Here is a 23,046-nt window from a genome sequence, read left to right on the forward strand (position 1 = left end):
CGGGGTCCTGCACCGTCGGCAGTGGGATGCTCCAAGCGGCTCGGCGGGTCCCGTGCGCTTTGGGAGGGTCGGAGGAGCCTGGCAGGGGCTGGTACACGCTGACTCGGGCTCTCCCCACAGGCAGGGCTGGCATCGGGGACGCCAAACTCATTGCCGCCTGTGTTGCCGTCACGTTTCGTTTCATTCAAAGGGACTCGAAACGCCATGTTCAGGTCATTAAAGAGACATTTTCAGCTGGCTGGGGACCCTTCTTCCATCCTCTGATGCTGAGCTCGGGGCTGCCCTTTGCATCGTGGGGATATTCGTGGTCCTGTGCACCCTCTCTCCGTCCGTGTCCCGTTACTGCTGAGACCCGGCACAGGCTCATCCCACCAGCGGCAGAGAGGCAAAGGAAAATGGCAACTCATTAAACTGCGCTGAGGGATAATTAGGAGCCGTCAGACTGCGCTGAGGCTGGAGCCGAGCACTGGAGGCTGAGTTCCTGCCCCCTGCTCGGGATTTGGGGTGCTGGGCACTGATGGCCGTGGGTTCGGGTGAGTGATGCTGCAAACGGCAGCCTGGTAGGGATGCCCTGCTGGGCACAGCAGCACCGGGAAGGTGTGCTGTGGGAAACGAGAAAGGGAAAAATTCCTCCCACCTTCTGAGGGCTGATGGAGCCATAAATCAGGTGTGATAGATGAGCCAGGTTTAATTCTTCTCTTGATGTACGTCTGACACAGCCCTTTCCCTGCCGGGCTGGGGCGCGGGCAGAGGCAGCCGTGACTCAAAGGCAGCCCCGGGCAGGGGAGGAGGTCTTCGGAAGTGGGAACTGAAGCCTCGGGGGCCCCGGGCAGCAGCCAGGGCTTTGCCAGGCATTACCAGCCCCATCCCAGAGCAGCGCCAGGACTAGACAAAGGCGCCCGTGGCAGGCTGTCCCAGGGAGATGCCAACGCTCAGCCCCTCTTCCCAGCTGGTTTGGCATCGCCTGCCTCCATGAACGACTCCCCAAGAAGCTGCTCTAGAGCTACATAATTTTTTTTTCCTATTTCAAAGCAGCTGTTGGAGTTGCTGTCAGCCAGCACGCAGCCGAGTCTGGTAACAGTGGGATGATGGCAAGGGCTGCTCGGGGACAACCAGCCCTGCCCCAGGGACGGCTGCAAAGCCACGTGCTGGCCACGTGTATTTCAGGCTCAAAAGCATTGGCAATGTCTGTCTGTCCATCCATCTGTCCATCAATCCATACACCCATCTGTCTGGGGTTAAATCCAGCCAGTCCCCCATCCCCCCAGCCTGGCTGCCATCACACACTGGTGCCACCGCTTTAATTCCCTTTACTTATTTATCATCGCAATTGTCTCTTAATTGCTTTGGCAGCCCCTCCAAGCCTCCTGGTGAGGGAGGGAGGTGCTGGTGTATAAATAAAGGCCATAAATAAATAAACCCAGTTGACAGCGAGGGGATCCAGCCAGGCTGCCCCAGGAGACGGCACCCATTTGCCCCAAGCAGCTCTCCCCATATGTGCCCCAGATGGCCCTGCAAGTGACAGGCTAGTCCCCAGGAAGCTCCAATGTGGCCTTGGGAACTTCCCCCAAATTTTGGCTTTCTGGCCCAAGGAAACCAGCACACACAGCTGCAACCAAACTTGAGCTGGTGTTGGGGATGTGAGAGCAAGAGGGAGCAGAAAAGGGAAAATCAAAAAGGAAATATCAAAAATCCCCAACCCACATTTTAAATTAATTAATGATGTCCCTGGTGACTCAGCAGAGGCCAAATGGATCTGCTTCATGTTTTATTGAAGGATTTTGCTGCAGGAGGCTGAGGACAGTGAGAGACAGGGCAAACGGGGTGCTGAGGGTGCTCCCAGGGGAGGTGGCCCTGGGGTTGGGTGTCAGCATCCAGTGTAGGGCCAAAGCTGTCCTGAGTGCCTCATGTGAATGCCCAGGTCCCCTGCCACCATGGTGGCACTTGCATAATCATCTTTACATGCTAATTGGGATGGAAAAGCACAGGTTTTCTCCCATTTCTGGTGCCAGGCACTAACCTGAGCACTGCTGGAAGAGGAAGTGATTGGGGTGTAAGCAGCCCAGAGCAGGCAGGACCCTCCAGGACCAAGGAGGGCCTGTACTGCTCCTGCAGCATCCCCTTGCCTCTGGGGGCACCTGCAGGGAAGCAGCAGCCTGGAAGCACCTTCTGGCTGGGCTTTCCAAAGAGGGGTTGGGTAGTTTAGTGCTTAACAACCGCTGAGGGATATTATTTCTTTTTGGTGAAATTGTCTAATCAATCACTTTTTAATTCAGCCGGCTCTGGCACCCGGGACGCCCCAGGACACCGTGGCCTGTCTTGCAGAGAGAAATATGGCTGGATCACTGCTGGCCATCCACCTCCAGGGCTCAGCCCCACTGGGGGGGCAGGCAGTGTTCCCCAAACCCACCCCTCACCTCTGTCAGCTCTGAATCCCCATGGCAGGTATTACTTTCACTGCCCCCATTGCTTTGCATCGTGAGACCCATGCTGCTGAGGAGAGGGGGAACAAGGCAGGCCAGCACAGGTCAGCCACCAGGAAGAGGTTCCAATGGTAAGGATGTGCTAGTGCTGCTATGGGGAGACAGTCAGGGCAGGGGGAGCTGGTTAAATCACAAATCAGAACAGATTCAAGGCCAGGAAGGTGCAGGTGCCAGCACAGGGACAGCAGGGCACTGCCTTGTCTGTGTTCAAGGATGCCCGAGAGAGCAGCAGGAGCAGCCACCTCCTGGTTCCTGACTCCTGCCAGGGCAAAGCCATGGCACAAAATCTTCCCTGGCCGAGCCCCTGCAGCAGGTGCCCTTCCCCAGACCATCAACAGCCCCTGGGATCAGGGCCTGCTGCCCAAATCCATCCAAAGGATAACACGGTAAGCACTTTGTCCCTGAACCTTCAAACAGCTGAATCCCCTCAGGGACACATGGCTCCTTGGTGATGGTCAAGCCTTGCCTAAACCTTGTCTAAACCTGCCTCTCAGGCTGGAAGTTTTTCTACTTCTTTCCCTGGCCATTGCTCTTCCAAGTGTTGCAATAGACTGAATCCATCCCCGATGCCAGTTTGGCCTCAGATTTATGGCCCAAGCCCCAAAATCCGCCGCCGCTTGTGAGGTCCTTCGAGAGAATCACAGCAGAAAGTGTTTATTTCCATCATAAAGATCTGCTTTAATATTTTAACATAAATCAAGCTGCGCTTTATGGTGATAATAAATTCGTTGGCAGAAACTGCCTTTGCAGCCCGAGGCGGCGGAGCAATTCAATTTGTTTGGTTTTAAGTGTAAGGAGCCGTAATTGAGAAGGGGAAAGTACAGATGTTTTAATTGAGTTTGCAGCTACCACCCAGAGTTGCAGGAGCCTAATAGAGAGGAAGAGGTGAGGGTCTCCATTAGCCTCTCGGCTTGCCATTTCTCCTTGGCCTGCAGCCCCATCCGTCACGGCCGTCCCCGCCAGGAATAGCTACTCCGTGCCTGCACACGAGGAGGAAGGGGATGGAAAAAGAAGTCAGACTAAACCAGATGTATAATGTGCATTTTATTGGTTTTAATCCCTTTTTTTTTTTTTTTAAAACTAATTACAGTCAGGACAAGCATCACGTGTGAATCTGTAATAATGAATTGTTAGTGCTGATAATGGCCAAATAAAAATAGACTCAATTCGCGATGGGTGAGAGGAGAGAGCTCATGCCCTGCACCCAGGGGTCACACAGCATCCCTCCAGCCAGCGCTGGCTGCACTGAGCCATCCCCTTCCCGCTTTCTCCAGTAATTTTTAAGGCATTGCTATGTCATGTTTTATATGAAAAATGTTCTCTGCCGTAGAGCTTCTTTCCGTTAACCACCCCAATTCCTCGGATATATTTGTTTTGCTGCTGTGCAAGGACGATGGGTGTCTGGGAATTCGTGGTTATTTATTTGAGAAGCACTCATGCTCCTCTGGGGAGCAGAGTCCTTCCCAGTAAGGTACCACAGCAAAGGCTGGGGCCAGGGTGTGAGCCCTCAGTGCGCCACTGCATCCGAAACCTGGATCCAAGCAGCTCCTGGAGGTACAGCCCCTCAGAAGTCACTGTCACACACTGTGTCGAGGGGGACATATGGGCCAGGGAAGAGAAGGCACATCTGTAAATGTAAGAGGTGGCAGGAAAGGGGAGGGGGTGTCAGGCTGGGCGCTCTTCCTCCCCTATCCCAGGCAGGGCCAGCGGGGCAGCCCTGAGAGAGGAGGGGAGGGCGAGAGGAGATGGAATAACGGAGAACAGCCCCGTTCTCTGGGTGCAATGAAATGTGAAGGCTGAAATGGGGATGTGGAGGGCTGGGGCTGAGCCTTGCAAAGCACGGGCAGCCCAGGGCAGAGAGAGCTCTCAGTCCCTTCCATGAACCCACACCTGCACACTCGTGCAGAGGAACAGCCCCCTCAGCCTCTCCAGCTTCCAAAGGCTTATTTCGTCAGCATTAAATTCCTCCCTCCAGCTCTGCCCAGCTCCCAGCTGCCTCGCAGGTGGCTCCCAGCTCAGCTGCCCCATGAATCTACCCTCCAACCTACTGCTTCCTAAATGAGACACCAGCACCAGCTACCTGTAAAATACCTTCCTAATTTGGTACTGAAGATGCCACATCAGCTTCTCAGGAGCTCTTGGGGATGTTTAAACTCACTAGCAAGGGCTGCCAAAGCCTGTTTAGGATCAAGCTGCCGAGAAGACAAACAGTCCCCCCGGATCCTCTCCAGGCAGCTCCACAAGGACACAGTGGCAGTGCTCAGGCTCGAGAGGTGCAGGGTTTTGCTCTAAAAGCCATGAAGTGGTTTTATACAGCTCCAGGTACTTGCATATTCCCCCAGGAGGAGCACTTCAGGTCATATGGAAACCAGAAAGTCCTACTTGAAAACAGAGCTTGATTAAAAAGAGCTGCAGTTCAAAGCTTGCTTTAGTGAGTGGTGACATTTAATACTGCAGCAAGTGCAGAGGGCAGGAGGATCTGACATGCACCTGGCTTTGAACCTGCTTAGATAACAGGGGGTTAAAATATTTCAGGTGAAGACTTTTAATGTTCTTCCATTTGTCAGGAAACCCCATTTGATCTGTGCCCAAGGGCCTCAGAGCACAGGACTTGGTGGTGTTTGTCATTGTGTGGTGTTACAGTGACCACAATTGCCTTAAAAGCAGAGGCTCACCTAGAGCTGCCTAAGGTAAGAGCAGCCCCATTCTCAGAGAAGCAGAGCAGGAGCAGCCCAAAGCCCACCTTAACCCTGTGCAGAAGGAGAAGAGGGGGGATTCAAGCCCAGTTCCAGCACGGTTTCAGGTTTTGCTGCCCCGTTTTGGGAGCTGTGCTGCTGCAGGCAGGACTGAGCCAGGACACGGCCGCTTCCTCCTGGCACCAGCACATTCCCCTGAGTTAACACCCACCTTGTTTCAAGGCTAATTACCCAGCACGGGGAGCTGGGAACGCATCACTGTGCACAGCCGGAGCTCCGCGGGCCTCTCGCGTGTCAGGACTGGGTAATTAGCACCTCCCCAGCCCATTCCCGATCCCCACCGCTGGAGTCAGGGCCTGGCTGCTTGTAGCAGCCCCGTGCAAAGGGGAGAAAGGGACAAGGGCTCTGGCAGCAGAAACGCCCGAGCCGTGTGCTGTTGCCGAGGGACACAAGGCTGATTGCCTTTCCAGGGGGAAGAGCTGTATCCCTGCATGCAGAGGGGTATTGCTCTGAGCAACTGGGCTGCCACAGCACAAAAAAAACAGGATGGAAGTGTTAATGTAAACTCCCGGGCTGGAGAAATCCAGCTCTAAGCTACAGATCCCAGATCCCAGGCAATCCATGGTGCACAAACAAATTAATGACTCTAGAAAATGAAAATGTGACTGCAAAAAATTATGTCCTTCTGAATTAGGTCTATTCCCACTCTAATTTCTTCCTTCAGGCAGCACAGGAGGTTGGTTTGAAGGAGTCTCAGCAGAAGGGAGACTCAGTTCTCCCAAACTCCTGCTGGATTCTGCACAGCACATCCCTGCCTTTGGGAGAAGGGACATTTAGCCGATCAGGGCAGTGAGCAGCCGAGGCTGTCTGCTCTTCTGTGTGCCGAGACCTGCAGCACTCAGAGAGCCACCGAGGGACAGAGAACGTGCTGCTCCGACAGAGCCGAAGGCAGAAATGGCTGGACACTGGTTAATGGTGCAGGCTGCCAAGGGCTCAGCCCCAGGGCTTTGTCTGAGAACCACGACTGTGACAAGGCTGAATCCACTCCATCCACATCCAAAATGGAGCGAAGAAAGTCTGTGTCCAGGTCTGACCCGTGTCACCAAGCCAGTGGCCTGGAAACTTCCCTTCACACTACCTCTCCCCCACTGCACAGTCCCAGAGGGGGAGCTGAAATGCTGGAGTCTCTGGAGCCCCAGAGGGAACGTGCTGCTATCCCCCATCAGAGCTTTGACTCGCTCAGGACAATGTTTGCAGTCACAAACACAAAGCAAGAAAAGCCCCAAATGAGCACAAACACAATCCAGAAGGTGTGCCTGAAGGGGGAGAGGTGCTTGTTCACTGTCCCGCTGCCAAAGACGAGCTGAGTGTCCTTCCGACTGCAGTATGCGAGGAAAGCCGGGATGAGATACTGGATCCCATTCCCAGCATAGGCTCCTGTGATCCCCACCAAGGACTCCAGATCGTGGGTGCAGAAAGCCACCAGCACTGGGGGAATCAATGTGATGGCAGGAAAGACAATCCTATCCACCACCCACGGGTAGGTCCCCCCTTCTCTGTGGAAGAGGGTCTTCCAGTTGTTGCGCAGGGTCACTGCGATGATGGGGAAGTTGGTGCTGATGGTGAAGACGGGGAAGAGGCCCAGGAAGTACCGAATGAAGGCAACGTTGATGATCTCACAGTTGGTGAAGTTGAGCGTGTACATGTCCATGAGGGTGTCATTGCGGAAGCAGTAAATGGCAGTGAAGGACAGGAGGCTGTAGAAAGCCAGGATCAGGATGTAATCGAGCAGCACGAGCTTGTTGACATGCTTCTTCTTGGAGATGGGTGTGATGAGGGATGGCAGGGAGTGCTGGCACATGAAGGAGTAGACGCACACCCCAAAGAGATTGCGGATGCCCGACAGCTGGGCCATGGACGGGTGACCTTCAGCTTGGCCTCTGCTGATGCGGATGAGGGCCAGAATTATCATGAGGATGAAAGCTGGAGAGAGAGAAGGTTTCAGGTCAAGCCCAGGCCCGCACTCCCCACGACCCTCCTCCCATCACACCATCAGTCTCGGCACCAGCTCTCTCTCCTGCTATGCAAGAGCATCTCCTTATCTCTTTGATGTACCACCTTATCTGAGGGTGGTACATCAAAGGTAAGGTGCACAGGAATTAATTGTGATTTGCTGTTAGTGCCAGTCAGCAGATAAGGTTATGGGCTCAGGCATCTCCCTCCAGTCTCCTTCCCACAGGGACTTGCCCTCCCACCCCCAGGAGCACAGGGCTGCCCTGAGCTCTTTGGAAGCATAAGGTTAACATGGCTGGGGAGCCCATCACCCTCAAGGCTCTCAGTGTATGGATGCTTCTACCACACACACTGGCTCAATATCACCATTTAAAATGGCTTAAGAGATGTTTGAGCTTTGACCTCTAAAGAAAGACAAGATTAAATCTGGCTCCAGTCAACCTCAGAAATATTTCTACACAGTTGCAACTGAAGTAATGTTTCCAATACCTCCCCTATGTGCACAAGAGCAGCAGCTACTACCAAGTTTTCCTGTCCCTGTGATCTGTCGAGCATGATAGAGCAAGAACTAGCCAGCCATTTCCTGGGCAGGAGGAACAGGCTGTCTGTAGCTAATCCCAGGGTGGAGAAGCCAGTCTGGAAGGGACTAAAGCAGCACTGAAAGACGGCTATTAAAATTCATCACTTCTAGGCACAAAGTCTGCTCATCTTTTCCCTTCACTTATGTCGGGGAAGAGCCTAACAACATTTTACAAAGCTTATCACAAACAGCAACGTGCCAGGGACAAAATGAATTGAGGAGATCGGGCTAATGCCCTTATTTACTCTGAGGGTCGAAATTTGAGCCAGCAGCAGTTACTGTGAGACTCTCATTCCTAGCATGGCACATAAAACCAGCAGAAAACTAATTCTAGTGTCACAAAAATCGCATCAACCTGGGAAAGATGATCATCAGCTGCTGGAGTTAACAAGCAACAGAGGGGGGAAAGGACCTGCCTGGCAGGGCAGCAAGCAGCGAGATTTACACTCTGGTGCTGGCAATGGATAGGCCACTGTGGCTTGCACAGAGCTGTCTGTGCACTCTGTGAGGGAACAGAGCCGTGAATTACCAGGTAATGAAAAAACAACAAAATGCTGAGACTACTATTACAGACAACTTTGAATGTCATAAATATAAATACAGAGGAATTAAACTGAGCAGTGCACAGTCCAAGCTGGGAGCCAGGCAGGCTCGCTGTGGGGTGACAAGGACACTGGCTTGTTCCGTGCCCAGTCCTGCTCTCCCTGACACAGGCAGCTGGAGATGGGGAACTCTGCCAGGGATGGGACTAGGGAAGGCAGTTACAGACCAGTTAGTGAACACTGCCTGTCCTGTGCCCAGATTAACCTTACTAAACATCGGCTCCTGCACACCCCCAGCGCTCTTTGAAACCCAGTTTCTCCTCTCTCAGTAATCCTCTTCCTCCTGCTGCAAACACCAGCTCCAAGCTGCACGCCACATTTCACCTCATGCTGCCTCAGGAAACCTCTCGCTCCCAACCGTTTCCCAGTGACAGGGCACATCTAACAGCCCTCCACAAACACTGGACTGATGGCAGCAGATCCATTCCTTCACAGCACCACGAGGGCTCGGCTGCTTTGGGAGAGCTGGGCTCTACTGACTCCCCCGAGAGCTATCACAGAGGGCTGTGGAAGGCAACAGCTCTTTGCTCTGGGGGTGTGCAATTCCCCTCGCCTTCACTCAAGCCAGTGAGCGAGGGGCACTGCGAACACAGGTACAGTTTTTGTGCCTCCCCCAGATGTCCCGGAGGGGAGATGCCTGCCAGCCATATCTGCTCAGCAAGAAAGCTGGAAAGAGCTGTGTTCCGGGTGATGTGACGTGGCTGCGCTCCCCAGGGCTGCACAGCCTACAAGGAAGAGGAGAAGATGCCCTGAGCAATAAGACAAAGCAGGTTGGGCAGCTCCAGATATGTGCCGAGACTGTTCCTTTCCGTCTTGCCTGGGAGAGGTGGTTGAGCTCTGTGGCCCAGAGCTGAGCTGGTCCTGTATCTGGACTAGGTAAGGCTCAGAAGCCTTGCACCTCTTCCCCTGCACACCAGGCAGTGAATCTCTTTGTACTCTGCTCAGCAGAATGATGAGTGACCTACTCTCACCATTGGCTCAAAGTTCCACTTTCTGCACCAGTGCCAACAGGACCAGTTCAGGGGAACTTGCAGGTGGGCACCTCATCCTCGGAGCACCTCCCATCTCCTCTGCCCTGACATGTGCTTTTCTGGCAGGGAGCACTGAAGGAACAGAATTCTTGTGCATTCCCTAAATGATAGAAAGAAGTCTTTGGCTTAAGCAACTAGAATTTAACACCTTTGTTTTTTCTTAAATATTCATTTCAGAAATTAAACTTACTAAAATTACAAGGAGTGACAATCTAGTATTTCCAGCAAGGCAAGCTCTGCTCCCCCTGCTTGAGCACTGGTGTTCTGCAGATGCAAGATCCTTCAGAGAAATGGTGCTGGGTAAACTGGAAACCTCCCCTGCACAATTCCAGCCCTAGAGGACAACAGCAGCCCTGCCCTGATGGTTGCTTTCTCTCCCTCTCTGCAGCAGAAGAGTTTCTCAATTCTAGAACCGGAGAGCTAAAACATTTGCATGTCAGATTTATCTCTCTGTCCCTGGGAGGAGGCAAGCCCAAAAACGACACTCTGAAACCTAGATATGGTTTGGATGATAAGTCAAGATGAAAAGAAGATGACAGACTGACTGACAGGCAGCTTTGAGCAGAAAAGAGGCAGCACAGGATCCTCAGGCACACAAAAAGCTCCCACTCACTCACATCCTCTGCCTGGGACAGCAGGCTGAAGGCACTCACACAACAATACCTTGTGTCACCTACAGCTGCCACATCAACTGTCCCAACAGTGTTCCTTCACCACAAGGATCCTGGTGAAGTCAGACATGGGTTCATAAAAAAACCCTCTTGATCTGTTCCTCTCCACACAGGACAAAGGATGCTCCAGGGATAAAACACCTTCAGACACCATGACCAACAGCACCCAGAGCCAAGTGGGCAGTGATGCCACTGTGGATTGTTAGTTGCTTACAAGAAAACTTTGCTTTACACCTTTTTTTATATAAATGCTTAAAAAGCAATCGAGGATTTTGCTTGTCCTGATTTTCCCACAGTGTCAGACCCACTCCAAACCCCCAAACCACAGGCTTGGCTCAGAGGCACTTCTTGTCTCATTTTCTCTCCTCTAGATGTTCGAGCATCATTTTTGGTGTAGGATGGAAGTGAGCCTGTGGAAAAAAATAAAGAGGGGCTGCGCCATAAAGGAAAAGTTGTGATGAATCTCATCCCAACCATCCGACTGCCTCCCCTGCAGACTCTCTTTGCTCCCATCACTCTTTGAGCAGCAAACACTGGCTCTTCTCAGATAAAGAAGACCTTGCAGACAGCTACTGCTGCCTCTCCTGCTTGACTGAGATGTTGATTCAGAGTCAGGGCAGTTCTGCTCTGGTTCTTGTAGGTGAAATAAGGCTGAATATGGATGAGCAGGCATCCAAAGAAGTACACTTTGGGAAATATGGGAGTCAGGGGATATTAAGAAATACATTTTTGTGCACTTTGATAGAAGCATAACAGAGCTGCAGAGAAGCAGTGAAGATAATTCAGCCATTCTGAGTTTAAGGATCGTTTTGCAGAGCCAGAGAAAACACCTTTGCAAATGAAAAATGCTGTCTGTACATGAGCTTCATCCCTCTGCAGAGAGGCTACTGCAGAAAAGAAAACAGTAAGTCCAAGGCTAAAACACATTTGTTTTCCCCCCATCATGGTAGGTTCTTGGAAGAACTGATGCTCAGAATGCGCTTCTGGCTTAACCCTCCCTTGCATCCGTGGAAGACACTATATTTGTGAGATGGTCACGTCTTCTCCAACCCTGCCCCTGCTCTCATTCCTCCTTCCACGAGCAAAGCCCGGAGCGAACATCACCGTACCTGCCTGCTGTCCCTTCCAGGGACCCAGAGAGGCAGTGGAGTGCAGCCACCCCACGCCTGGCTGCTCCCCTGCCCCCAGCCATTAGTCTGAGCGGGTGCCACACGGCGCTGCCGACACGTTGGTGGCAGGGCCATCCGTCACCGCCGGCTGACGCCGTGACAGAGCTTCCCTGTCGAAGCAGAGAATCAATATGCCAGGAAATAATGATAATGAATCACCCTTTCCCAACACGTGCCACTTGCTTCCCTTTTCATACATTAGGTGGCAAGATGGATTCCATGAGGGAGATGTTTTCAGGAGCTCCCTGAGCCCAGTCTCTTTGGAAAGAGGAAGATCTCTCCCCACCTTAACCCTGATCCTCCATCAAGCCAATACACAGCAGACCACTCTTAAACAGAGGAACAGATCTCATTTAGTTTAGTGTTAGGCAGCTCCTTCAGGAGAAAGGGCATAAATGCAAGAGCATCTGCTCTGTACACACTGAATGGCCCAGCAGCACATCAGTCAGTCCTACCTTCTGCATCCCTTCCCTGTTGTCTCCTTCCCTGCTGATTTCTTTCTAGGGATGCTGGTGCCCTCCCCCTCAGAGCCAGCTGCCTTCCAGCAGTGTTTTGGGTAAGCTGAAGAGCCCACTGTGACTCTGAACTGCCAGGCATTATCGATACTGTGGCATTTAAACTATTAAAGTATGGCTGGAGTTCACCATGCTGGCAGAACAAAGTATCTGAAATTAAGACATTGATTTTTAAATTTAAAACTCATTTAGCCAGTTTCTCTTGCAGAAGCTATGTCCTGCCACTTGTTCATGACCTCCAGCTCTCTGTAAACTCCGGAGCAGCAGCTGATAAATTTCTCCAACCTTCAGAGGGGGTTTTTATATGAATTGACTGTAAAGAGTTAACATGAAAACCAGGTTTGCTCCATCAGTTGTGGGAGCTGGAGTAGTTAAGGATCACATTTGACGACAACAGACCCTAAAACACTGTCTCTAGGAAGATGAAGGATTTATGAGTGCAGAGACTGTGAGGAAGCAAGATGGATATGCTCATAGAAGACAGCAATTCTCTGGAGAGAGATGTCAGAAGGAAAAGAGGAGGGAAATTACTTCTCAGAAGAAGGGTATGAGCAAAAGTTGTGGAACATGTGTGGGTCCTTCCTCTAATGGAGTGTTACCCTCCCTGCCCCAAAGCCCGAGGCAGGTCTACCTGGCAGGGGACTGTTGCTCATAGAGCAGGGGAGGCACAGCCACATGTTGGGCAGGTTAACATCACAGAAGTGTGACACATCTTACCAGGAAGGCAAGAAAAAGCCTCTGAGGCATCTCCACTCCCCCAGCTTTGACTGGCTCCTGCTGCAGCCGTCTCAGACTCTGCTGCCTTGGGCCAGGCAGAACCTGTTTCTTTAACAACGGGAAACTTCATTAAAAAGTACCATCAGGACTTTTTGGCAGCCAAAAGCGGTTTAGCAGGGCTTCTCTGCTGTAAGGGCATCACTTCCCTGCTTTTCTTCATCAGGTTCACAATGCAATAACCAAGGTTTACAAGTAGCCTCCCCTACCATGGTAACAATTCCTGCTGTGAACCCGTCCGAGCTGCCCCCTCTCAGCCCACCTCAGCTGGTCCCACAGACATCTGCACACCAGCAACAGTTCACAGGGAGAAAAACGGCTCTGCACTCGGGTGTTTATCACGGATATTTTATCTCAACATATGGGAAGGAAAGAGCAGCCAGCGAGGCTTGTTTGCTTCTGGTGGAAAATTACCCGCGTAGTTTATTGTCCTCTCTCCGCTGGTCACCCTTGGCAGAAGCACCATAAAGCCTCTGCAAGCAGGACTCTGCTCTCAGCTCTGCTATTGACTTGGCCTGTTAGCTCTGACAGTCACTTCTCTGTCCGTGTCAGAATTTATTCTTCTGTGAGAAGGGAATGACACACATTTTGGTGTCACCATGAGCCTGAGCTACAGCTGCGTGTGCTCGGGAAGCACTGGGTGCAGAACACCCACATTCCATGAAATCCAGGTGCTTTGCAGCCTTAACCACATCATCCCCATCCTGATTTGGGCCCTACCCAGAAAAGTTTTTTATCAGAGCAGCTTTTCATGCCACACCCCCACTCTGAAAACCTGTGTGAGCACTGTCATCCAGACCCTTTAGCAGGGCTAAATGTGTCCTTACATTTCCAGCTTCTCTTCTTCAGCTCTCAGACCCATCAGTGTCTCCTGCTGCATGGATAAAGTGCTCTTTTCAGGAGCATCAGCTCCTCAGGCAGGATCTGAGTTGTCCTGTCCAGACTGCATATCACTCTCCATCTGCATCTGAAGCTAACAAGGCTCTTTCCCTTACACAGGCACTGCTTCTCCCACTGCCCCCCACAAACAGGACTGAAGTGAGCTCCTCAGCCGACAATTCCAAAAGCAGGCATGACAGAAGCACAGCATTTTAACTAACTCTTCATAAATATATTCACTTCTCTTAGTGAATTATTTACCCTGGGCTCCAGCAGCAGCTTCATCTGCTCCAAAAGGGATATAAGAACATGAAGTAACTTTGTTGAAGCAGCTTGTCAGAATAAACATGCAACAGTGTCCTGATTTACAGTCCAATTCCCTCCTCTTCCTGTATGCCCTACACTGTGGGAGGGAAGGGGCAGAGATCAAAATGGTCCCTCCTGAAGGTGTTTGCAGAAAGCTCTGTTTCTGATGTGAAAAGAGGCCACCCACCTTGAGGACTGTGGCACTGGCAGACTAATCTCTCTGCAGGAGACTGGAAGCACAGGACTTCAGATAACTGTCACCCCGTCCTAAATCAGCCTCCTCTCTAATTCTCAGTCCCAGCAGCTGAAGGGACATAGCAGAGTGACTCCAGTTTTCTGCACTGAATCAACTCCAGCACAGCTGGTTCCACTGCTAAGGATGGCAGGGACAGTTACCTGAGACTGCTCACAAGGTGAGATGGTCTGAGACCAGTTTTCTGCAGAGCAGTGCTGTAAAGAGCAGGGCTCTGGTGGAGAGAGCAGAACTACCAGAGAAATCAGCAGATATGGAAAGTCAGCCCCACTGGCATGCTCTGGAGAAGGCTTCCCCAGAAGCCTTCTGCCAAGTATCCTGGAAGGGGATGGGGTGGAGAAAAAAGGGCTTAACACAGATTTCCAGGCTATTCTTGTCTGATTTCCCTCTGTCTTGCTGGCCAGGGGAAAGAGCTAGGGGATAGATTTTATTCCTGGGCATATAATTGTGAGATCATTGTTTGGGCAGGGTTGGGAATGCTCTGTCTCAGGGGCTGCAGTCACTTGAATAGATGTAGTACAATCTGACTGTGCTACAGGGACAGACAACTGAGCCTGCAGCAACCAAACCCACAAGTTTATTCCTCTATAAAACATCTCTTTATTAAAATACAATACTTTCTAATAACTACGATGCAGCATCAAGAGCAGCACACACTGCAAATGTCCCACGTGGGAGCTGTCTGGGAACATTTGCCAGAGACTATTCAATAACAGCAGTGATAATCTTGCTACCAATGTCTTTAAAGCCAACAGTCCTCACCTATAGAGCTGGACATCTCAGGCTGCAACAGGCTGCAACTAATCGGGTTAGCTGCTTAATACACAATAGCCCAATGTTTGCTGCTGAGCTCCACCAAGCCCTGTCCTTTTGTTATCTTTCCTAATCCATATCCTATCCCATGACGCTGCTAGACAGTTATTATCCAATATTATCCAACAGTAAAGAGGTAGGGCTGTGCCCCAGTGAGCTGTGTCCCCTCTGCTTTGAGAGGTGCATGGGACTCGCCTGGCTCAGTCCCTTTTGCTGCCCTTCAGCAGCTCACCCCTAACACCACCCACTTAATCAGAATCGAAGAAATGAGGAGGAAAAAAACCCAGCTAAATATTCAAGTCTCTTTAGAGAACAATCCATCACCACCACGGAGTTAAACCCTCCAGGAAAACAAAAGAGCCTTAAGTCCAAACAGCAGAATTGAAAATACCCACAGGTCTAATTTGTTGATGGCTTAGTTGGTGTAGGCTTCTGTGAGAGACTCCCTGCTCCAAGAACCTTGTAAAAGACCTGGAAACAGGCTCTAAAACTGGTAAAGGACTTGGGCTAATAACAGCTCTACACTTTCACAAGACTGAAGTGGAAGGGAGATGAAAGGAAGGAAGGAATTACAGTCTGGGGAAGAACCCTCCTCACCCCATGGGAATGATTCATACTCACCTGGCCCCATCTCTGCTCTTAATAGAGCTGGGTGAGCCAACAAGGTTCTAACTCAAAGCAAGGTTCATAACTCAAAACAAGGCTTCACTGTAAGCACCACTGCCAGGACTTAAACCAAGTGATTTTTCCTGACTAGCCCTTTCTCCAGGGAAGCACAGCAGGCAGGGTCCTTGTTGTACCCCTTAGGTTGCCTGTGCTCAGTCTCCCTGGCAGTTTAGGTACCAGAGGGGCTTTTACAGTTGGGAAAGGGATCAGAGCTTGTGTAGGCAAAGCCTTACACACCCGCCAGCTCCTGGAGAACAGAGATCTCTAAGCATGGATAAGGCCAGCAGTTCAAGCACCAACTGCTGCACTGAATTTAACCACTGGCACTCACCCACACGAAGGCAATTGGTTTTGCAGCCAAGTGTGTAAGCTGTTACTCTTCAGAAGACTGCCAACAGCTCAGTGCCTCTGGAAGCCCTCTCTGCCACCAGCCCCCCTCCACCTGGAGACACAGATCCACCCTCTGTGCTCCTACCAGTCCTGGCAGGGAAGTGCCTCACCATGCCAGTCTTGTTTCCAGATGAGCTGTCCGTGATCAACAGGCCCAGACAAGGAGAGCCCATCTGTCTGGGCTCTCTAGCAGTACAACACTTGGGCTTGCAAAGCTCCTCCTTCAACTTTCTCCCTTTAGAGGCTTCAAAGATGTCTGTCCTGCCTAGTCCCTTACCCTGGGAGGAAAAGCACAGCCACATGAAGAGCTCATCCCTGCCACATCTCCATTTTTAATTTCCAGTTCAGATCCCAGTGTTTACGACTATTTTTCAGAGACAGAATGAAATTGTTCTTGTCTGCAAGGTGTGGAAAGAGACTGCTGTAGGCTTTGATAGTCGATGTGCTGCCAGCGATGAGCATGAGGCTCTGGAAGAGGCTGGTGACATTTGATTATCACTTAGATCAGGAGAAAGAGGGAAAGCAACTTCCAAAGGCAAGGCTGACACTGTTACAAACGCGAGCAGAAATGACCTTCACACACAGCTAGCTCTCCCTGCTGCCAAGAACCATCCTCTCAGCCGTTATCATCTGAATCACCAGTACACCTGGGGCAGTGCTGCTTAACATCAGCCTCTGCTGCTCCAAAATCCAGGTGCTGTCCACCGGGCTGGGGAAAAGGGTGTCCAGTGGGTCCTGTGCAGCAGACACACAGCAAAGTCTGTACTGACCTCCCAGCTCAAGGAGGCTTGATTTTCTCAAATCGTGACAGAAAGCATGGGTCAGCTTCCCATCCACACCGAGATAACGGGCATGTCTAAGCTGAAGCAGCCACTGTCCGTGTGGGAAGTTTTTCCCAACACAACAAACAGGCAGGCTGGCAGCTCCAGTGTTGCTCTGCTGCTCAGAGTGCTTTGCAAGAGAACCACCCTCAGCACCCATGGCTAAAACCAACTCAAGGAAAGTGAAGAAAAGGCACAGATTATATCAGGACAAAGAGTTCAAAACTGGCCATTGGCAAGCAGGCAGGAAAAGTCCAGGAGACCATAAACCACCATCCAAGACCATTCTTTAGGATCTAAACTGTCTAAGCACCAACAAAAGACCAGCTCATGTTTAACTCACAGTCCTGCATTGGGAGGAGGGGACAGCAGTGATGTAAGGACATGGGAGAGGCCAGCTTGATAAATCTCAGCAGTACAGGATCCATCCTTACCCCAGAATCTGCAGCAAGAGCTTTTCTCTATTCCCTGCATCACATGGCTTTTTGATAAATCGTCCTTCCCAATAAATCCATCCCTCATTGTACACATACGGAATCCATTGCTCTAAGTAGCCACTGAGGTGCTGTCAGGGTCATTAACTATCATTATCTGGGGCAGCTGTTCCCCAGTGTGCTGATGTAGGAATCAATCAGGCTAAAGCATGAATTTCCCCTACACTTCTGCAAACACTGCCTTTGTCCCTCTCCATCAAGAGGTGAAAAAGAGGAACAGTTCTGCCTTTATGCCAAGGTTTAGCAGTCCTCATACTGGAAGGAGCTGGCTAAAGGGAAACCAACAGCAGATGAGGCAGGCATCAGGCTGTCACAGAGACAGGATGAGCTCTGACTGATGTCTTTACCAGGAAAGAGGAGGCAGGGTGATTGGAAACAGGCCAGTCAGCTGAGCAGAGATCACTCTTGCAAAAAAAAGTAGAAGGAAAAAAAGGACCCAAAACTTCCTCATCCTTTAGTACCCCTTAATGAGATAACCCTTCTCTGAAGAATGTGAGGGCTTTCAAACCTTTCATGTGCTCAGACAACAAAGGGGAAAAAACAGACATTCAGGATTTTCACACCATCCAAGGTCAGGATTTGTTAAATCAAGCTGTTCAACATCTGAGGCTTGAGAGCTCAAAATCCAACTTCATTTTCCTGGGTGACAACTGCTTTAACCCCATCTCAGGAGTTCTCTAGAACAGAGGATCTCTGTTCCTCTCCAGTGACTGCCAGCATTTCCAAACAGGATGAATTCATGAAAAGGATGATACAGGATGAATTCAGGAAAAGGGACAATACCCAACTGCAGTCAGGTCAAGAATGTGTGTGGTGGGAAATACTCAGAGAAGCAGCTTTTCTTCTTATTTCAGGTCAGTGATAGGTATAAACAGAGCTAATTCTGTGCTTGAGTGGTCTGGACTCATGAACCAGGAGACTGCTGACCTGCAGAAATGCTGGTTATTAACCTGCAGAAATGCTCTTTATTAGCCCTGAATATCAGTTAGTCTGTCTAGGTTACACAAAAATAGACAAACCTGAACATAAGCCTCCACAACACACACACACACTTCTCAGCCTTTAAGGGCATGTAGACACACAATTCAGACACGAGGCAGCTGCATCTTTGAATGACAAAGGCATTGGAGAAAAAAAAGGAAAAAAAAAAAAGAAAAAAAAGGTAGTGATGTCTTATTTCTCTTCAGGGAATGACCTGTCTTCCCAGAAGTTCTTGGCAATAAGATTTTAGAGAGAACTCATGGGAGCAGGGCTTCCCAAGGACAACACACATTGGTTTGGGGGTTTCCAATGCAGCACATCCTACCATAAAAGAAGACCCAGGAAAATAAAATGCAAACAGATGATAAAACTAAGGGTGGAAAGTCTGACAGAAGCACCTTTTGTTCTCGGATCAAAACAAAGATTCTTCAAAGTCTGTTGTACACATGCTGTGAGAATGAGAAACTTACAGCTGGTGGATATCACAGACAGCCCCCATGCAGGAGACTCTTCCAAACCCTTTCTGCCTCTCACACAAACCAGACTAAAACTTCATCCACCTACCACACCTGATTGAGAACACTTTGTCTTGCTTTAATCAGAAAATTCATCCTAGAATAAAATCCTTCTCCTCAAAGATTTATTAGGCCTGCACAATTGTCCTCAAAGAGGTTGTTTTGAAAAGCACTTGCTTCCAAACAGGAACATCTTGCCAAAGAGAAGCGTCAGTGGCGTGACTCAGGTTCCATCAGTGGTAAAGAGGTGGCCGGGGCTCTGCCAAGACTCACCTATCCATCTCATGAGGGACGTCATGATTTGAAGATACTTGGTCTTCTGCACATTGAAGAAGGTGAAAGGACCCAAGAGGAGAGTGAATGCTGCCTGGAAGGAGAACAAAAACACACACATTAGATTAAAACTCAGAAATTCTGCCAGTAAGACAAATTTAGTAGTAGAACAAAGCTTGCACTGAAGGTTCACCTCCAGACATGTCCGTTTGTCATGAAACTTTCTTTTGTTGCTTAATTTTACAGCTAAGTTGGCTGACACACAGGGGGTCAAGTGAGCTGTTTGGTATCAGAGAACATGCCTGGGGCAGAAGTAGAGCTCAGGATCCTCTTGGCTCTTGGCCACTGGCTATCAGTGCTCCAGCACTCCTTTACTGACACATTTCAGTAAAAGCTCTCAGTGCAGCCTTACGGAACATTAAATATTAAACTGTGGCCTCTTTGCCCGGGTACATGCTCAGTTTAGGTCTGAATAGCAATAGCCCTGACCAGTCTGCTTGCATTAACATTGATGGGGTGGCTTCAGGGTATCCCAGGCTCAACAGCAATGGAGCCAGGTCTGCCTGGAACTTTTTTCCCCCCGAGCTTTAGGTTGCTTGTATAAAAGATATAGGTTTTTTTATATATGGAAAAACATATAGTGGGAAGCTATAGTGTAACAGTTCAGCTCTTGACTTGGAAGCTTGGACCTGTGCAAAGTGAGGAAAAGAAAATCAGAGATACTCATAAGATAGAACTTAATTCAGTGTGAAAATTAAAGGTTCTGTCAATGAAGAGAGACCTTTCTTCACTGCCCCTTTAGATGTGTATTAAGAGACCAGTGTTTCATAGAATCACAGAACAGCTTGGGTTGAAAGGGACCTTAAAGCCATCTAGTTCCATCCCCCTGCCATGAGCAGGGACACCTTCCACTAGACCAGATTGCTCAAAGCCCTGTCCAGCCTGGCCTTGAACACTTCCAGGGATGGGGCAAATTGAACTGGGGTTTGCTGCAGCACCAGTCTGTTGCATCTCTTTTAGCTGGGTTACAAAAACATCCAACAAAGGTCCATCCTAGAAATTTGGACTACACAGCTTCCCACGTGAGTTTCTTCTAGCACTCTCCTAGAGCACACAAGGCAACCACGTTGCCAGCCCATGCCCAGAGGTGATGTCCTCTGCAGCACTGTCACCTCTCTCTGGGCACCAAGTGGCACTCAAGCCCCACCTACCCCAGAGAGAAGAGAAGAGGCTTTGCTGCAGGAAGAAACAGGCTTTGGCTGTGGTCTGAATGTAGACTGAAAGAAGCTACTTGTGACAGGGAGACAAAATAGGTGTTACAGAAGAGAGCCCTGCCTGTCATCCATGGGATAGCACCAGCTATTGATACACTAACAGGTCCAAACACTGTAAGCAGGCAGTGTTTAGAAAGCCACAACACACACAGACCAGGTTAGTAGAGCATCCCAAAGGGATTTTTAAAGACAAATATTCAACATTAATATTTACACATTGCTCTTTTCCGTGACTTCTTAAAGCAGTTCAAGAAAAGGTGTCACCAGAAGTGAAGAACTGGGACTCAAAGGGGCAGGTTGCCGAGCCTCAAGGTCTCTGTTGACCCCAACAGAGTCAGGGACAGAACAGAATTCAAGCTATTTTAAGACTAGTACAACCCCCAGAAACCTTTTTTGAGACAGTTTCAGAATATCTGCAAGGCAAATTGGAAATGCCTCGCATCACAAGTACTCTCAGACGACCAAAGTAAACCCAGAAGGGGACCAGGGGAGAGAACCCTCGGTTTGACTCGTCACTTGGTGAAGACATATCCTGATCTGAGGCCATCGCTTACACCAAGTCTTGTTTTTTCTGCTTGGAAAAAAAAAGGAAAGGAAGCATGCACAGAATTCAGATTTGTGAAGCAACTGATGGCTGTTGGAGGAAACACTGAAATCACACAGAATACACCACCACAGGCATAACTGGCAAAGACTAGAAGCTAAACCAGCATTAACAGTTATGACGCTTCCAGTTTTAACACAGAAGCAAACCAGCCAGTTAAAAGCCTCTCTTTTTTTTTTTTTTTAATCTTTTTAATCTTCTCCCTCTTGTTCCTTTCTTCTAATCAGGAGCTTAACCCTACTCTCCTGCTCTCTTCGGACTGCCATTCTGTCCTAGGACAGCACACAAACCCCAAAGGACTAAATCAACTTTAGACTGAAGAGCAATGTAAGGCAACGACCCAGAGCAAACCATAGACACCAACTCTCTCACTGAAAATTATTCTTGAGTTTGTGACTAATCTCTTTCAACCTCCTCTCCCCCAAAACAGACGCTGCTCAACACAGCCTCCCTTCAAATCACGTTAATAGCTCCTGTGTCAGTAAGCGCTGAAACACAAAGAGACGGACGAAGGATGGTGATAATTAAGGAACAGGTGTCTGCTGCAAATGAGAATGCACCAGAACCAATTGGCAAAACAGCCCCTCAAACCATAGGAAGGATTGACACAGCACACAGCTGTGTGTGAAATCCAGATTTGTCTCACACACTGAGGAAAGAGCTGTGTTAAGGTAGAGGTGGGACTGAAAAGCACCAAAAGCATCATTAAGTGCTGGAAGAACCTGTGTCTCTTACATGCTCCCCAACATCTGCTAAAGAAGCAGAAAGAATTCTTCTGATTTACTCTGCACCTTCTGCAGTGATTCTCCAGTCCTCAAAGCACCCTAAAAAATTAAATCCATTGAGCAAAGCTTTCAACTCTGCTCCTCTCTGGGCGTTACTGCTCAGCTCTCCGGGAACAGGCCCAGGTCGTTGTGCTTGAATGGCTGGATTCCCCTCCCATCCTTTAGCATGATCAGTATCTTCTGCTCTTAACAAGATCCTGGAGCTGGTCCAAAGGAACCAAGTGAGAGATTAATTCTAGTGCAATAAAAATTTATTACCTTTTCCACTTGATGTCCATTAGTGATCCGAGATGGATATCCATGGATCAATACAAACAATGCTAAGGCCTGCAATGAGATAAGGGTGCCCTGCTCTATAGGGATTTGTGCCAACCACTTTTATGAATGGAGGCCACAGCACACACTGGACTGCTTAGAAGGAGAAAGGTTGGGCAGAACAAGGCAGTAAACAGCCAGATTAACATAATTTTGAAGTGCAATGGTGTACAGCTCCACCGGATTGAGCACAGGGCAGGACAAAGGGGTCAGCTCCTCACCAACAACCAGGACACAAGGAGCAAGGACTTAGTCCCTGGATTAGAACTAATCTCATCATCAATCCTCAGAATAGTCCCAAGGCCAGGAACCCTATTAAAAACATCCCTAAAAGCACGAGAAGAGACCACAATGCTTAGCAGGAGGGTGTCTACTTTCTCTACCTCGTTGTGCCAGACACTTCAATGCTCTTCCGACCCATTAAGTTAATTAGTTTCATAACTTCTCCCTAAGGAAAAAGTAAATCCAAATAAGCACTTCAGACACATACCCAAACTTTCCACCTGATGTTTCCCAAGATCAGGTCTCTCCCAGAGGGAAATAATTTACAGGGTGCTTCACTACACGTGTAATTCAAACTATCTAAAACCTACACAGAAACCTGCACCAGTCATCCCTGCCAGAAATCGAATATGCAGATCCCCAACACATCAAAAAGCTCTCCCAAGTTTTCCAGTTCACCTCTTGAGCCAGCCAAGATATGTTCTAGGAGTTTATCATTCTCTTCCTAAGATTCAGCAAATTAACCCAAGGCAGAATGACCGTAGTCTACTTTGATTAAAGATTTTTCTACTAATGAAGTGGTTTCGTATTAGAAACAGGCACATGTGGCTGATTCATTGCTAAACTCAAAGGAGGTAAAGGAATGCTTCCCTTGGCTAAGGAGGAGAATTGGACCTATTAAATACTGTTCATATTCACAGGATGGCAGTGCTTTTGCACAGGGCTGCCTATTAAGAGTGATTCCCTAATTTCTGTCCAAACTCCTCCATTGAACAGGAAAGGCCAGAAAAGTCCCCAGGCTCATAGTGGAGGGTATGTGGAACCCACACATAGCCAATAAATGTAAAATCCTTTCTTTTTCCTTCCTTTCTTATGCTGAAAAACAGCATGAAGATCCAGCATGCTAGTGTCTGAAAAACC

The 23,046-nt window shown here is 49.5% G+C and overlaps 2 protein-coding genes across 4 annotated transcripts in view; one reads left to right on the forward strand and one right to left on the reverse strand.

Moving 5' to 3' along the window:
• Positions 1-264, forward strand: part of GRIN2C (glutamate ionotropic receptor NMDA type subunit 2C) — a 10,563-nt gene extending 10,299 nt beyond the window's left edge. The window contains exon 13 of the mRNA XM_018073122.3: positions 191-264. Coding sequence (XP_017928611.3) covers positions 191-264 — 74 coding nt within the window. The remainder of the gene's footprint in view (positions 1-190) is intronic.
• Positions 265-3,559: 3,295 nt separating this feature from the next.
• Positions 3,560-23,046, reverse strand: part of TMEM104 (transmembrane protein 104) — a 44,226-nt gene continuing 24,739 nt past the window's right edge. For all 3 annotated transcript variants that reach the window (XM_018073372.3, XM_018073374.3, XM_018073373.2), the window contains exons 9-10: positions 18,926-19,019; positions 3,560-7,162 (exon numbers count right to left, since the gene is read on the reverse strand). In XM_018073372.3, the coding sequence (XP_017928861.1) occupies positions 6,402-7,162; positions 18,926-19,019 (855 nt within the window). In that variant the 3' untranslated portion in view covers positions 3,560-6,401. The remainder of the gene's footprint in view (positions 7,163-18,925; positions 19,020-23,046) is intronic.

This window comes from Manacus vitellinus, unplaced genomic scaffold, assembly GCF_001715985.3.
Source record: "Manacus vitellinus isolate BGI_N305 unplaced genomic scaffold, ASM171598v3 scaffold_24_pilon, whole genome shotgun sequence".
Classification (NCBI taxonomy): Eukaryota; Metazoa; Chordata; class Aves; order Passeriformes; family Pipridae; genus Manacus; species Manacus vitellinus.